The sequence below is a fragment of the Panthera uncia genome (genome assembly GCF_023721935.1).
Source record: "Panthera uncia isolate 11264 chromosome C1 unlocalized genomic scaffold, Puncia_PCG_1.0 HiC_scaffold_4, whole genome shotgun sequence".
Classification (NCBI taxonomy): Eukaryota; Metazoa; Chordata; class Mammalia; order Carnivora; family Felidae; genus Panthera; species Panthera uncia.
In genome coordinates this window covers 13,621,140-13,637,303 of record NW_026057585.1, presented here as the reverse complement: position 1 = coordinate 13,637,303, position 16,164 = coordinate 13,621,140, and the positions used below count along the sequence as shown (strand labels likewise).

Below are 16,164 nucleotides of genomic sequence, written 5' to 3'. Positions count from 1 at the left end.
GAAGAACCAGGCAGGGGAGACAGAGGAAGGAGTGGGATGAAGGCCAGGACACAAGGAGCTTAGAGAGAAGGCCCTCTGGGGTTAGCGTGTGAGCCTTTCCAGGATTTTCTTACACTGTTCTGGGTCTCAGAACCAGTTATGACACACAACAAAGGGCAGGATTGTAGTACAAAATCGCTCCTCTGGGGGACAATTGTTCATGTGGAGGACTCCACCTGGGTGCCCAGGACACCCTGGGCCCAGGACAGGACCTTATACGTAGCGGGAGTTCCACACTGTTTGTCTCATGCGCTAACACTTGTTCACTGATGGCACAGTTTTTGCTGACCCTAGGCCAGGGGCTGTACAAGCATTAAGCCAGCAGCCACATCGGAATCCCACCTGAAGGAGGTTGCCTCTGACCCCTCCACCTCACACAGTTTAAGCCTGACCTTTCTGGATCAAAGTCACCGACAGCTGGGGATTCATGCCTGTGAATTTGCTTCAAAGTCAGATGCTTCTCCCTGTTGTCCCTAAACTCCTGCTCCAGTAGTTCAAGATGTCCCTGCAGTTTCTCCAGGACCTGCAGCAGTAAAGTCACCAGGATCACGCATGAGTGGTTGTTTCCCCCCAAAATACAAGGAGGGTGTACACTATAGTAGTTTCAAAATGAAGCCACCATCTTTCTCCTGGCAATTGTTTTGTTTCAGAGACTGACATCTAAAACAGAGGCAACCCAGGCATCTCCACATTCACAATGCCCTTCTAGCACACAGCTTTTTCAAAACGGCGACTTCTGATTTCTTCCCCAGAGCCCACTCAGAGGCCTCTGAACTCCTTAATAGGATATCAATAGTCCTGTGCTATTGCAGAATGGCTTTTAGCTTATAGAGCACTTTCCTGAGCATTATCTTACTTAATCCACACATCAATGTTGTAAATGTTGCAAAGTAGATTTTATTATCTCGATTGTATATGGGAGGAAATTGGAGCTCTAGGAGGTATGTCTGAAGCCACAAGGACCTTAAAAGGGACTGAAGTTAGAGGATCTGAGTTTGAGTCTATGGCACTTGGAGGGATGGGGCATTAGGAAGTTTAGCCAGAGCTTCAAATGGGTCTTCTAGACGTCAACACATGCAGCCTCGTGCAGATTAACACTTACATGGTGCAGGTTAAGGTCTGGTCTTGATGTATAGAGGCTTCAACACTGCAGCCCCAATAGCTAAATATTCCCTGAGCACTGCCTATACGTGGCCCTGGGCTAAATGTGTGAGAGATACAAAAGTTACATCAGTCTCAGGGATTTTATTCCAGTTGGGAAAAGAAACTGGATTCAAGGACTTTGCCATGGCACTTTGCCATGGCTCAGTGGAAGAAGTGAGACCTACATCAGGCTTGAAGGATGCTCAGGAAGGCCTGGACCAGGCAGTGTCCATGAACATGGAGAGGAAAGGATGGTTGGAGGGACACAACAATAGGGTTACAGGATCAGACACCCCAGGGTTCAAGTTCAGACTCTTTCACCTAATAATTATTATGATTTTAGTCAATTTGAACTCTAAACTTTAGTTTTCTCATCTGAGACAATAATAGCCCTCACCTCATACTGTGAAAATTAAATGAGTTAATGCTTAGTGCCAGGATCATCACCATCATCATTATTAAATCTGATTATTATTCCAAGTTTGGAAACATATTGACCATAGGGCATAAAAAATGGCAAGTGTGGTAGATGTCTTCCATGTTCCCCCCACCCAGATTTGTCCTCCATCTTTCTCCGTGCCCCAGCCAGGAAGCTGACCTTCAGTGGACTGCACCAATAGGCTCCCCTACCCTGGCATTGGTTTCAGTCAATGGAAAGCAATGGCAGAAGAGAGGAAATGAAGAAAGATGAGGTAGGGGTCTTTATTTCCCTGATGTCCTCCTGCCTGTATCCCAGTGGATTGGTTGTGTCTCTCTACCAAAAGCAGAGCTTGTCAGCTACTCCTACCATTATAGCTACTCTCCCTAGGCTCCAATATCTGCTCTTCCTCCTTCCTTTCTGCCCCACTGTTCCTTCTATGAGATGCTTTCTGTCCCTTATTGGTTTCCCTTAACCTTACCCACGCTGTTGTAAAATGATGCCTTATTAAATCCCCTCAGTTGTTCCATCGGAATAAACCATCTAGTTCCTGCCAGGACCCTGCCTGGTACTACTGTAAATCTCACTGACAATGCTCAGGTTTCTAGCTTGGGAGGTGGAAAGAATGTGAACCCCTGACTAAACTGAGGAATTTGGAAAGGCTAACAGATTTGAATGGAGCTGTCAATGTTGGACATGTAGAATTTTCAGCAAGAGTGGGAGAGCCAAGTAAAGATACACACAAACATTTGGAGCTGTAGATGAGAAAGTAGGACCAGGAATTTAGGAATTGGTAGCATGCAGATAGTGAAAACGTAAGAAGGAATTAGGTGTTCAAAGGAAAGAGAAAAGAAAGTCAATTACAAATTATAATTTAAGATCTTGGGATTTAAATTGTGTTATATCTCAGAAGAAGATCGGGCACAGTTTTCTAGCTGTAAATGTACCTCATGTAATCCTCATGGCAACTCTGAGATGGGAAGTGCCTAAGATCATACAGCCAGTATATAGAACTACATTGTCTGTTCCAACATCCAGATGCTTTCCATTCTGTTGTGTTGTTCATGCTGAGAAGGTTAGTGTCGCCCTCTCTGGCCTTCTTCCAATGCTGAATCAAATGGGCCTGGAAATCTCAGGCCAAGGCTGACACTGTCAGGAATCACCTTGACTCTCATCTCTGCCCTAATACGAATCCCCTCATATCCTCTAGCATCAAGGGGAAACTTCCTGGATTGGGCCTCAGAAGGCTAGTGCCTTGAACCAGTTCCCTCTGCTTTGCTCAGCCCTTTAAAAATCTGTGTTCTCCCAGTTCCTGAAAACCAGACTTTTTAAAAAAATTTTTTTAAAATATTTATTTATTATTTTTGGCAGAGTGTGAGCAGGGTAGGGGCAGAGAGAGAGGGAGAGACAGAATCTGAAGCAGCCTCCAGTCTCTCAGCTGTCAGCACAGAGCCCGATGCAGGACTCAAACCCACGAACTGTGAGATCATGACCTGAGTTGAAGTCGGATGCTTAACCAACTGAGCCACCCAGGCACCCCAAAACCAGACTTTTTTGATATCTCTTTTATCATTCACTGCTTCACTCCGGCAATCTGGCTTTTACAGAATCACTTCATTAAATAAAACTGGGCTTGTCAAGGTCCCTCATGATCTCTTGGTTGCCAAATCCAATTCACTTCTTGATTTTTTTTTTCCTGTTATTTGAACATGTGTTGTTGTGGCCCATACCCCCTTCTTTTCTTTTGGCTTTACAGCTCTTCCCCTTGCAGGTCTGCCTTGAGCTTTGAGGTCACTGCTTGTCAGTCTCCTTTGAGGAACCCTCTTTTACCTGCCCCTGTTTGCTGATTCTTTCCTTGGGCTTCTTTACTGCTTACTCTGCAGGTTTGCCTGGGAGTAAACTTCATATACTTCATAGCTTCAACCCACAACTATATCCAGATTTACATTTCTGGCCCAAGCAACTCCTCTGAGGTCCAAATCCATTGCTCTAATTGCCTACTGGATCTTTCCAATTGGATGTCCTACAGGGACCTCAAAATGAACTTGGCACCTTGCCTCCTGCCTGCCTCCCACACCCATTAGGAACTGGATCTTCCATTTTTAGTCCTGGCCTTGGTTGCCCACGCTAGAAATCTGAAACTCATCCAAGCCTCCTCCCTTCCTTTCTTCTCCCCTCTTAATGTGCAACCACTTTGTTAAACTCTTAGATTTGTCCCCCTCTCCATCCTCATTGCTAGTTTTGGTTCAGGCGCTCATAACTTGTTACCTGGAGTATGGCTTCCTAGCCAGGCTTTGTCCCTAAGTCTTGCCCCCATGGTGCTCACCATTTCTTGGCTTTCAGTCCTCCAGTGTTGCCTCCTCACTCAACTCAGGGTGAAATATAATCTTCTTAGCATGGTTTAGAGGTCTTTCATGAATAGTCCTTGTCTTGTCCCTTCCTCTTCACCACATGAACCCTGGATTCCATCTGGCTAATTACAGTACCACACGATTCCTCATCCCATCAGGGTTTTCTGTCCCCTGTGCCATTGTGACTGGTGATTCTTTTTCTTGGACCACTGTTTTGTAACTACCCTGTCAATCTCATACATATTCATCCTACAATGCCAAACTCCGAGGTCAGTCACTTCCAGGGAGCCTTGCAAAGTACCCTCTAACTGTCAAGGGTGAGCCGCTTCTAAGCTGCCATTAGCATTATTTCTCAAGCTTCGTGTTGCTTGTCTATTTACCTATCTGTTCCCAGGAGACTGTAAGCCACTTGAAAAAGAAATTGTTTCTTTGTCTCCAAATCTCTAGTGCCTGGTACAGAGTCTTGGACATAGGAAGTACCTGATAAGTATATGTTGAATTAATTAATTACTTAATAAGTTATTTAATTAATACAATAGATGAATGAGAGTGATCAACTGTGTCTCTTAACATTTGAGTCCTCCTTTCCTCTGTCTATACTGTCTGGTTTCTACTGCACAGCCTGCCATTGCTTTGTTCGTGCTCCTTCACATCAGGACTTCTGACCACCTGCCTTGTTGCTGACCCAGTGGCCTGAATGACATCTTTGACTTTGCACATTTCTGGCTCTAACAATCTCAGCTTTTTGCCCCATTACCATGTTCCACCCCAACTTCCCACAACTCTGGCACTGATGAACTGTGGTTACAATATAAATTAGTGATTTGATTAAATGCAACAACAAGCAAGGATGTGAAAATCACAGATTTTCATCTGAAAAGCATAGTTTTAAGATCAGGTTTGAGTTTTCAAAGTTTTATATGTTGAGTTGTCAGATATTGGCAAATTTTATAATCTGTATCCCCCAGGACCCATCAACTCTGGATGGACTTGCCCTGTATAACAGCTGGCATGTTATTCTCTTAAGCCTACCATTGTCTCAGATTTATTGTTGGGTGGCCACTGAGGAATAATAGCCATAAGTAATAGACTCCTCTGAGAATGAACGAGGGATAAATACACATAGAAATAGAACTCTAAGCTCTTTTAGCTCCTATAACACAAACCCCTGAGCCAGATAATCAAGGAGATCCTGAACCTCAGCATGTTGAGAGGTTGGGTAGAGGGAAAGGGGAAATAGTATAAATTAAACATTGACAAAATTTTGTACTAGTTACCAAATATATCAAGCTTGAAATAGATTATTAAAGGTCTTAATTCAATTCATTAATCATTAATAATTAAGGGTACAACATATGTGAAACACAAAGCTAGACCTCTGGAGGTCACAGCCCTTAATCTTCAGCAAAACATTTCCACCAGAACATTTCTATGCCCCCCAGTGTAGAGGAAACATGGTGCTATAAAGTCATTCATACTTATGCACATCAAATTCCCTAACAAAGATGTTTAAAACTTGATAAAATTTTTACCAGCTTCTTGTCTTGCAAATGACAAGGAGACTCCTGTGCTATGCTTTTGGAAAATTCTTGTACCTGTAGTGAAAAAATGCAATATTTCATTAATTGCATGATGTCTTATGTCTGAATTTGGTCACTTCTATTGGTCATAATCTTTAAAAATATTACTTTAGTCTTCAGTTGATCAGTCTGTTCTTTTAACTTCTGGCACATCTGTTTCCCTTCAGTTATCTTTTGAAATATGTAAGAAGACCTTGGGCAAGGGTCTTTCTGAGAGGTTGATGACACCTTAAAGAGACTTGTCTCGGATTCTATTCCTGTATAAGAGAGAATAAGTTTTGGCTTCTGTTCATCTCAACTTCACTGCAGATTTATGAAGTACTAAAAACAGAAGTCTGTGGCAACCATCACCATTTGCTATTAAAAAAAAAGTTTTCAGGGCGCCTGGCTCAGCCAGTTAAGCGTCCAACTTCAGCTCAGGTCATGATCTCACTGTCTGTGAGTTCGAGCCCTGCATTGGGCTCTGTGCTGTCAGTTCAGAGCCTGGAGTCTGCTTCAGATTCTGTGTCTCCCTCTCTCTCTCTGCCTCTCCCCACTCATGCTCTGTCTCTCAAAATATGAATAAACGTTAAAAAAAAGTTTAAAAAAAGTTTTCAAAATGTATATCTAAATCAGAAGTTTAAAAATGCTAGTGGGGCACCTGGGTAGCTCAGCCAGTTGAGCATCCAACTTTGGCTTAGGTCATGATCTCACAGTTCATGAATTTGAGCCCCACATTGGGCTTGCTGTTGTCAGCGTGTCCACACAGAGCCTGATTCTGATTTTCTGTTCTCCTCTCTTTTCCCACCCCCTTGAATTTGCGTTCTCCCAAAAATAAATAAATAGTAAAAATAAAATAAAATAAAATAAAATAAAATAAAATAAAAATGCTGGTACCTGTGAGATGTTCTTGGTGAATATGTATTGTGGGCTCCATCTGCACAATTAAAGGATAAGAAAACATTATTGTTGACACAGATCGGTGACGCCATTATTCAAAATGATCCAAAATGTTGTGGTCATCATGGAGGCAGCCCAGAGTTGTGTCAAGAGCTGGGCTCCCAAAGCCAAGGTTGAATTCCACTCTGACACTTACCTCCCAGGTGACCCAAGGCAATGACTCCATCGCTGTAAACCTCAAATTCCTCAGCAATAAAATAAGGGTACAAATAGAACCTACCTCCTAGGGTTGTTACAAGGATTAAGTGTTAGATATTACCATATCTGTTACTACTACCATGTTTGATACTATTGTGGGGAACACTGAAACGTTTCTCCTAAAACTGGACCATGAGGTCCATGAGGGCAGGGGCCATTGTTGGTCTTGTCGCCAGCTCTGTCACTGGTACTCTCACTAACACCATGCACACAGTAGCCACATTCTGGAGAATAATATAAAATAGTATGCATTAAGTTCCAAAATGTATGTCATGATAGTGCTTGTTTACTTGCCATAAGCTAACAGGACAGGAGCTTAAATTCCAGATGACTCACCTTGAGAGTCTACACATAAAGCTCAGAAACATGCTAGTGCCAGACAGCTAAATGGTGGTGGTCAAATTAGACTTTGGTTATTATGAATATCTCAACTGTATGACAGATAGAGAACTGATAGAGTCTAGTTCTCCAACCTCCATTAGCAGGACAAGAGAAAATAAGACACCTGACTTTAGACTTCCATTGCCAGAGAGAGGTGAGCCTAATATCCATTTCTGTTCCTGCTAACCTCAGGGCACTGAGGACTGTGCACCCCTGTGCACCCAGGGGTGGGTGCAAGCAGGATGAAGACCCCTGAGACTTGCCAATGTCAGACATAGAGAAGCATTCCAGTCAAGGCCAAGTGGAGCTGCTAGATTCAGGTATGAGGGGGGGGAGGGGGGAGGGGTAGGGTGGGGGTGGGGGAGGGGTTCTGTTCAAGCTTCCCAGAGCATTCAGTTGCTAGAGAAGGGAGTTGAAGCATGAAGGAGTAGAAATGGAAACAGGCATAGAGTGTTCAGTCCAGAGTGCCCTTCATACAAAGCTTCAGGGAAAGATCATACTGTCCTGACAAAGTGCCAGAGAACTGAAATGTTTACTTTGATCATTAATGTGAATTTACCTCACCACGGAATCTTAAATAATCGAGGCCCTGAGCCTCAACGTGTTGGGAGAGATGGGGGGACGGGGAGATGAGGAAAGGGGAAATAGTATAAATTAAACATTAACAAAATTTGGTCTTTGAGAGTTCCTGGCTGCCTCCATCAGTAGAGCCTGTGACTCTTGATCTCAGGGTTGTGAGTTCGAGCCCCATGTTGGGTGCAGAGATTACTTAAAAAAAAAAAATCCCAATATAAGCATTTAAAAAATGGTACTAACTAGTTACCAATGTAGCAAGCTTGGATTATGTTATTAAAGATCTTAATTTGATCTGATTTAGTGTTAATAACTAAGGGTGTAATATATAGAAGACACAAGGCCAAGCCCCTAGGGGAATTAGGCAATGGAAAGATGAAGACAAGGTTACTGCCCTCCACAGTACTCAAATCTAGTGGAAGAAACAGATATTTCCAAATTATTATGATCCAAAGCAGGCTGAGATAAATGCTCTGAAAGAAAACTAAACAAAAGAGGATGTGAAGGACTGAATGGGAGTGGGAGTGAGGGTCTGAAAAGTCCTGTGGCCAACAGGGAATTGAAAGAGGCCATGAAAATGACCAGATTTTGAATAGGCATAGGTGGGATGTTCCATGGAGGGCAGGAGCTCAGTGGGTGAGCGGCCAGAGAGCTTGGGGACCAGCCAGGTCACTGAAGATGACTCCTGAGGGATGGGAGCTAAGTTTATAAGGGTAGGATGAAGCAAAAAAAAGCAGGGCAGCGGGGGGACTCAAATTCCAGGTCAAAGAGTTTGGAATTTATACTATTGTGTGTTGTTTGTCCAGCCCCTGATTCTTCTCAGGAAGACACCCACTGAGCTTCTGAGGGGTCAAAGACTAGAAGTCAGTTCCATGCACCTTGCAAAGGCCCACTGATATGGATGGGAAGTTGCCCAGATTATGCATTTCCTGGAGACTACTTTTACTCACCTCTGTCTGTTGTGAAGAATCAGTAGTTTTCCTTTTCTGCTTTTGTTTTTCAATACAATTTGACCTAGATATGCTTTCTAAAATATCTTGCATCATAACTGACTTATCTCTCAGTTTAGGAGAAAGGCTGGCTTCTGTATCTATTATAAGTGGCTTATTAATTATGTTATTTTTAGGGATTTTCACTTTGGGAGCAACCTTAAAGAAATCAGAGAACTGGTAATGAACCTGGTCATGGCCATATTTGAACCAATTGCCTGAAATTGCTTTTTCAGTCTGTTGTTTCTGGGGTGGCTGCCCTTGGAAACTTTTTGGTTTATCACATAGACTCTTGATCTTAGTTAGAAAATTTGAAGTTTCTTGATAGCTGCTCTCTCCAGCAACCACTGGCTCTTCTAAATTAGAGGTGTTTTCTTCTCTCATAGTTCGAGAACAATAGGGCTTATTGCTGCTTTCATCATCCCTTTTGGGGCTGAGAGGGCCCGTGATTTCCGGGGTTTGTTCTTTTGGCCAAGAATTCTTAGCATAGTGCAAAATAATATTTTTAATAATGGCTTCATCAGAACAGTCAGCATTAGAAATCTCAGGGAAAGTTTCACAATTAATGCCTTGACCTTTTAAGAATTCCTCTTTGGAAAGATGATGGAGTAAAATATCAGAAAGGTTTGACTTTGAAGGGTCTCTTTCATTAGCTGGAATGTCAAGATTTATGGTGGATTGTTTCTCTTTATCATAGTTTTTGTTAACAACAGTTTCAGTCATTTTATCCCAAGTCTTGGTTATGTCTGCATTTCCACAAATCTCTTTGTATGTGGCCTTTTTTTGAGGATCATCTACTGTTGACATAATTTGATATGAGACATCAAGGATGTCATTTTTTGAGGTAAAATTGTAATCGTTGTATATCTTAATTTGGGAGAAATCCCTACCAAAAAGCAAATGTTCCTGTGGCTTAGGAGTTGTGTCTTCTGAGAAAGTGGCTTCCTCCATGTATGTGCAGCCTGACTTCCTTTGTCCTTTGCTGCCTCTTTTTGATGTTCTTAATTGTAACTGTAGATCTTTTGGTTTTCATTGGTTGTCTTCATTGTGTCTCCTAGTCTGTGCAAAACAAGAAGAACGTCATTGTTAAATATATTGGAATAATGTATGACACTATGTTTATATTGCTGTCTATGCCAGAACAAAATGAATGCTTTTCATTTAGGGAAATTCAGTTATAAATATGAAGGCAGAATGCTCAGCCAAGTGGTATATAAGCAAGGAATTTAAAAAAAAAAAAAAGGTTGGGAGGAGGTTTTACATGTTTCATTCATTAAATTTTGAGGGAGAATTTGATCTCCAGTTGATGAGCATGTATTTTTCAATCTCTCTTAGGAAATGCTATTTGGAATATATATTCCACAAAATAAGAACTTAGGGTGAAAGTGAAAGATTACTATTTTAAAGTAGCAGGGCTAGGGGTGCCTGGATGGCTCAGTCAGTTAAGTGACCAACTTCAGCTCAGGTCATGATCTCATGATCATGGATTCGGGAATTCGAGCCCCACAGCTGGCTCTGTGCTAACAGCTCGGAGCCTGGAGCCTGCTTCTGATTCTGTGTCTCCCTCTCTCTCTGCCCTTCCCCGCTCATGCTCTGTCTCTCTCTGTCTCAGAAATAAATAAACATATAAAAAAGAAAAAGAAAAAAAAGAGTCTCTTATGGTTTGCCTCCCTCCCTCTCTGTAAAAAAAACCATCCATTTAGATACCTCTTCTCAACTTGCGAACTCGTGGAACAACTCCTTAGAAGCAGTAAGATTTCCTCCAGTTTTAGGTGGAGTAACTGAGGCTCTGACTCAACCAGGGGGCCTGCAGCCACCAGCTACCTCCCTTGACCATATAATGACAGGGTTGGATGAGTGGATCTCTGCGGTTCTCTCCCCTTCTAAATTTTTCTGAGTCTGTGAACTTGTGGTTTATTAGATAACCTGAAAATCTAAAATAATATGTTTGACCAAAAAAAAAAAAATGAGCTAAATTGTCCAAGAAAAAAGGAGTACAAACTAAATGTGGTAAAGACATCTACAGAACATTGTTCAAAATCTTAATTTATAGATATATGCCAATGTTAGAGAACTCAAATCAAAAAAATATTTTGTTTAAAGTGAGGGGAGAGGGGAGAGAGAGAGAGGGAAGGAGGGGGAAAGAGAGGGAGGGGGAAGAGGGAAGGAGGGAGGGAGAAGAGAAGAAGAAGAGGAGGAAGAAGAGGAAGAGGGGGAGGAGGGAATAGGGAGAGGAGGAGGAGGATGGGAGAAAGAGGAGAAGAATCACTGAAGGATTACTGTGAATTATTTTGTGCCTAATATTTACTGTGAAGTGAGGCATATCTTCATGAACAGAATTAAAGATTACTCCAACACAAATTGAAGAACAAGGAAAAATGCTTCCCAGGAAAGTCAAGAGCACAGTGGGAAAGCAAGAGTTGAGAGACTTAGATGTGAGTTCCAGCTTCTCTACTCATTAGCTATATGCCTTCAGGCAAGTTACTTAATTTTTCTGAGTCTTAGTTTCCTCTTCTGAAAAATAGGAATAATAATACCTAGTTCACAGGATTGCTAGGAGAACATGAGATAATGCATGTAAATCTCTTGGCATAGTGTTTGGCACAGAATGAGCATTCAGTAATTTGTAGTTTAAAAATGAAAAAGAAGGAGTTCCTGGGTGGTTCAGTTAGTTAAACATCTGACTCTTGATCTCAGCTCAGGTCTTGATCTCAGGGTCGTGAGTTCAAGCCCCATGTTGGGCTCCACACCGGGCATGAAGCCTACTAAGAAAGAAAGAAAGAAAGAAAGAAAGAAAGAAAGAAAGAAAGAAAGAAAGAAAGAAAAAACAATACTGAAGAATGCCCAGATATAGAAGGCTAGGTACTCTATTTGTGGGAATATTTAAAGGATCAAGGAAGAAACAGCATATATGAGACATGATCTCTATAAAAGCTTTAAAACTATTTTAAAAATCTACCTATAAATGAATATATTGTTTGGCAGTGAAAACTATCACTAAATAAATGTAAACAGAATGTGTCTAAGACATCCAAATGGTCAATAGGTACATGAAAAGATGCTCAACATCATTCATCATCAAGGAAATGCAAATCAAAACCACAATGAGATATCACCTCAAACTAGTTATAATAGCTATCATCAAGAAGACAAGAGATAACAAATATTGGCAAGGATGTGGAGAAGAGAGAACTCTTGTAACACTGTTGGTGGGAATGTAAATCAGCTCATCTACTCTGGAAAACAATACGGTGTTTCTTCAAAAAATTTAAAGTAGATCAACTATATGATCCAACAATCCTACTTCTGGGTACATACCTAAAGAAAATGGAAACAGGATACCAGAGAGATATAGGCCCTTCCATGTTTATTGCAGCATTATTCATAGCAGCCAAGACATGGAAACAACCTAAGTGCCCATCAGTGGATGAGTAGATGAAGAAGATAAGAAAGAAGGATGTCCTTCCATTTGCAACAACATGAATGGACCTTGAGCACATTATGCTAAGTGAAATAAGTCAATCAGAAGGACAAGTACTGAATAATACTCCTTGTAGGTGGAATCTGAAAGAGCCAAACTTGTAAAAACAGAAAGTAAAATGGGTGATGGGGGTTGGGGGTTAGGACAGATGTTGTTTTCTGGTGTAAACTTGAAATGAGTGGCAAATAGGCCCTACAGCTCTAATGCACAGCACAGTGAATATAGACAACAGTATAGTATTATAATCATAAAACTTGCTAAGAGACTAGAACTTAATTATTCCAACCACTAAAAAGAAATGATAATTATGTAATGTGATAGAGATGCTAATTATCACTACAATGGCAGTATATATATATAAATGTATCAAATTAAATGTGTACACTTTAAAATTACACAATATGAAAAGTCAAATATACTTCAATAAAAAAGTCTGATTTCTGAGGGTAAAAAGAGTATCTTTAAATGCCTACAGAGAAAAGAAAGATGAATTCTAGTTTTGCAAGACTTGTAGTGACCTAGGCTATAGCCCCAAACTCCTCCTCATGCCTTCTTTGTATCTTGAGATGCTCCTTGCTGACCTCTAAGTCTTTCTTGCTAAGGAAGGAAAGATCCTTTGTTAACCAGATCCTACTTTCTAAAATATCATCCCACTTAAACTGATAAAATTTAATTTATGCTAAGAAAAATAGAAAGAGACCACCAAGATAAGCCAGAAGTTTAAAGAACTTTCTCATTAGACATGGGAAAACAACTTCTGTTACTATTATTGTTATTGTTGTGTGTGTGTGTGTGTGTGTGTGTGTGTAAAATATCAAAATGATTTAGTCTAATTAAAGGACAATCTACATCCTTGGCATTATAATGGGCCCCTTACAGGTAGCTGGAGGGAACTGGAACATCTTCTCACGTCAAACCCAGCTCAGTCTTGGAATTCAAAGGCGCATCCAAAGAGTTTCCAGTCAGAACCCAACAGAACCTCTCTATAGACCCAATTTGACTTACTAAGTTCAAGTGAATACATTTGGGGCCAAGACTGCTTATGTAGCTGTACTGACCATTATGTGCTCAGCAATAGCTCATAAATCACCCTGAGCATGAACACTTTGAGCAAATGGCTAGCACATCCCAGGAGCCCAGCCCTGTGAAAACACTTTTAGTCTGGGCCCTGAGCAGGGATGAACAACAAGGTGCTCACCATGCTACACATCTATTCCCTGTGTAGTTTACTTTTTTTATAAAGTCTGAATTTGGTGTTGAAGTGCTGACTTACGCTCAGTAATTTGACTAGTTCAAGAGAAAAAGGTAACTATGGCTGGGATGACTAGGAATCTGATAGAATCAATTAAGAATGTCTATACAAGGGGGGCACCTGGGTGGCTCAGTTGGTTAAGTGTCTGACTTCAGCTCAGGTCATTATCTCATGGTTCATGAGTTTGAGCCCTGCATTGGGCTCTCTGCTATCAGCACAGAGCCTGCCTTGGATCCTCTGTCCCCCCTCTCTCTCTGCCCTTCCCTTGCATGCATGTGCACATATGCAGTGTCTCTCTCTTTCTCTCTCAAAAGTAAATAAACATTAAAAAAAAAAAAAAAAGAGGGGCGCCTGGGTGGCGCAGTCGGTTGGGCGTCCAACTTCGGCCAGGTCACGATCTCGCGGTCCGTGGGTTCGAGCCCCACGTCAGGCTCTGGGCTGATGGCTCAGAGCCTGGAGCCTGTTTCCGATTCTGTGTCTCCCTCTCTCTCTGCCCCTCCCCCGTTCATGCTCTGTCTCTCTCTGTCCCAAAAATAAATAAATGTTGAAAAAAAAAATTAAAAAAAAAAAAAAAAAAGAATGTCTATACAAGGGAAAACCAAAACTTCTTAGTGGTTAGAGGTCAAAGATGGTCAGAAAATCATTGTTTCTGGCTAGTGGATGATGTTTGTTTTATTCAATGTTGTGTATCATGTTCTATATGGGAAGATAATTTCCGTCTTCAAAAGAAAACTGTGGGACCATGTGCCTGTGACAATCTCTTAACCTCATCCCCAATACCTTCTGTTCTGTGTTTAGACCTTTGTTAGCCTCCAGACATGGTGCATATGACTCAAAGATGGAGGAGAAAGCAAACATTGTTTCTACCTACCCTTCTAAGACTCCCTGCACTAAAGTATGAACCACTTAACACTCAGGTGTTAAGGTGTCTTGAACGCCACTCTTCTAAGACCAACCCTAGTAACTAATAAAAAATAGTTGACTATTGGACCCAAATTCTCCTTCCTCCATTATATGTGTGTGATGAAGAATATGAATAGATTACAGTTAGGAGCTCTAAGTTCATGATCCAATGACATATATAGTTTTAAAGATTTTATATATTTTTTAAACATTTTTTTAATGTTTATTTTTATTTTTGAGACAGAGGGAGAGAGCATGAGTGGGGGGGGGTGCAGAGAGAGAGGGAGACACAGAATCTGAAACAGGCTCCAGGCTTTAAGCTGTCAGCACAGAGCCCAATGTGGGGCTCGAACCCACGAACCGTGAGATCATGACCCGAGCCAAAGTTGGACGCTTAACCGACTGAGCCACCCAGGCACCCCTAAAGATTTTCTATTTTTAAGTAATCTCTACACCCATGTGGGGCTCAAACTCACAACCCTGAGATCAAGAACCCCATGCTCTACTTTCTGAGCCAGCCAGGAGCCCCTGCAACAATATTTTGTACCACCTAAGGCAATATGCTGTTCTATAAGACTTCAACCAACACATGCCACAGTCAACACGAAGAAGTAAAACAATAGCAGTAGCAATAGAAACTCACCTCCATCTTGGGGTCTCTGGGCATCGATGGAATGAACCAGTGAACCTTTTAATACAGATAAGCAATCCTTTAACTCTAAATCATCTTTCTTTTTTTCAATAGTAGGAAGTTGGCTGCAATTAATTAATAGAACAAAAACTGAGCTTCCAAATCATGGTGTGCCTGCTTCTTCCATGTTCCTTCCATTGCAAGAAATGACTATAAGACTATATATGGCTATATAAGGAACTTCTGATGTGATCAAAACGTGTGTGCGTGTGTGTGTGGTCTTTTAAGAGCATTCAAAAATACTTAGTTTGACTCTGTTTTAATTTTCAAGCTCTCTCTCTCTATTTCTAGCTCAAGATTTCTGTTTACCCATGAAGGCATATAGGAGATCGTTCAGAATAATATGTCCTAGGCCACGCCCAGAGGCCAGGTATTCATGGATTTTGTATCCAGTGTATGGTGTTTCTAGATTCAAATATTTTCAAAGGTAACGTGATACAGGTTCCCTCTGCAATGACTGCATTTGGTTACATGCTGGTAATGCTATCAGCTAACTTCATCTCAGAAATGTGGGTGCCCACAAATGCAGTGTCTATAGCTGTAACCATATACCTTTCAGCGTGGCGTCTGGTTCCCTCCTGTTGTTGAGCGGTAGAATGGAGACACTGTGTTGGAACAACAAATCAACCCAGTGCTCCCTCGAGAGCCATATGGGTATATTATTACAGCCCATCTTAGGTGAGTGTGCATGAATCTGATGACCAGCTGTTACAAATTATTTATTCTGAAACTATTTGAAAAATCTGATCAAAAAACCCTTTTGAAACTATGTGTGAACCAGTATTTGGAAAAGCTTCCTCCCTGTGTTTTACCAGCAGACTTTTCTTGGTTTTCTTATGCTTTGGGAGATCAGTGCTATCTCTTTATCCAATTTTCCCGTTGACATAACCATATAGTCATAGATTGTCTAATTTGTGCTGTAAACCATGAACCTTTGCTGTGCTTTGGAAACATTTAGAAAACTCTTGCCAATTGATTTTCTGAAAATAATTCTAATAATAATTTTTTTAAGTTTTATTTGTTTTGAGAGGGTGGGGAGGGGCAGAGAGCAAGAGAGAGAGAGAGAGAATTCCAAGCAGGCTCCTCACTCTCAGCCCAGATCCCATATGGGACTTGAACTCACGAACTGTGCAATGATGACCTGAGCAAGGATCAAGAGTCCAATGCTTAACTGACTGAGCCTACCCAGGCACCCCTCTAATAACAAATTTTAAAGCACACTGATT

At 41.3% G+C, this 16,164-nt stretch overlaps 1 protein-coding gene across 4 annotated transcripts in view; it reads right to left on the bottom strand.

The window, feature by feature from the left end:
* AKNAD1 (AKNA domain containing 1) overlaps positions 1-13,124 on the bottom strand; it is a 41,462-nt gene extending 28,338 nt beyond the window's left edge. The window contains exons 1-6 of one of the 4 annotated variants that reach the window (XM_049616666.1): positions 12,970-13,124; positions 8,573-9,670; positions 6,408-6,447; positions 5,640-5,788; positions 5,484-5,546; positions 432-562 (exon numbers count right to left, since the gene is read on the bottom strand). In XM_049616666.1, the coding sequence (XP_049472623.1) occupies positions 432-562; positions 5,484-5,546; positions 5,640-5,788; positions 6,408-6,447; positions 8,573-9,562 (1,373 nt within the window). In that variant the 5' untranslated portion in view covers positions 9,563-9,670; positions 12,970-13,124. The remainder of the gene's footprint in view (positions 1-431; positions 563-5,483; positions 5,547-5,639; positions 5,789-6,407; positions 6,448-8,572; positions 9,671-12,969) is intronic. The other 3 variants (XM_049616664.1, XM_049616665.1, XM_049616667.1) reach the window with 3 other exon arrangements.
* Positions 13,125-16,164: the final 3,040 nt, after the last annotated feature.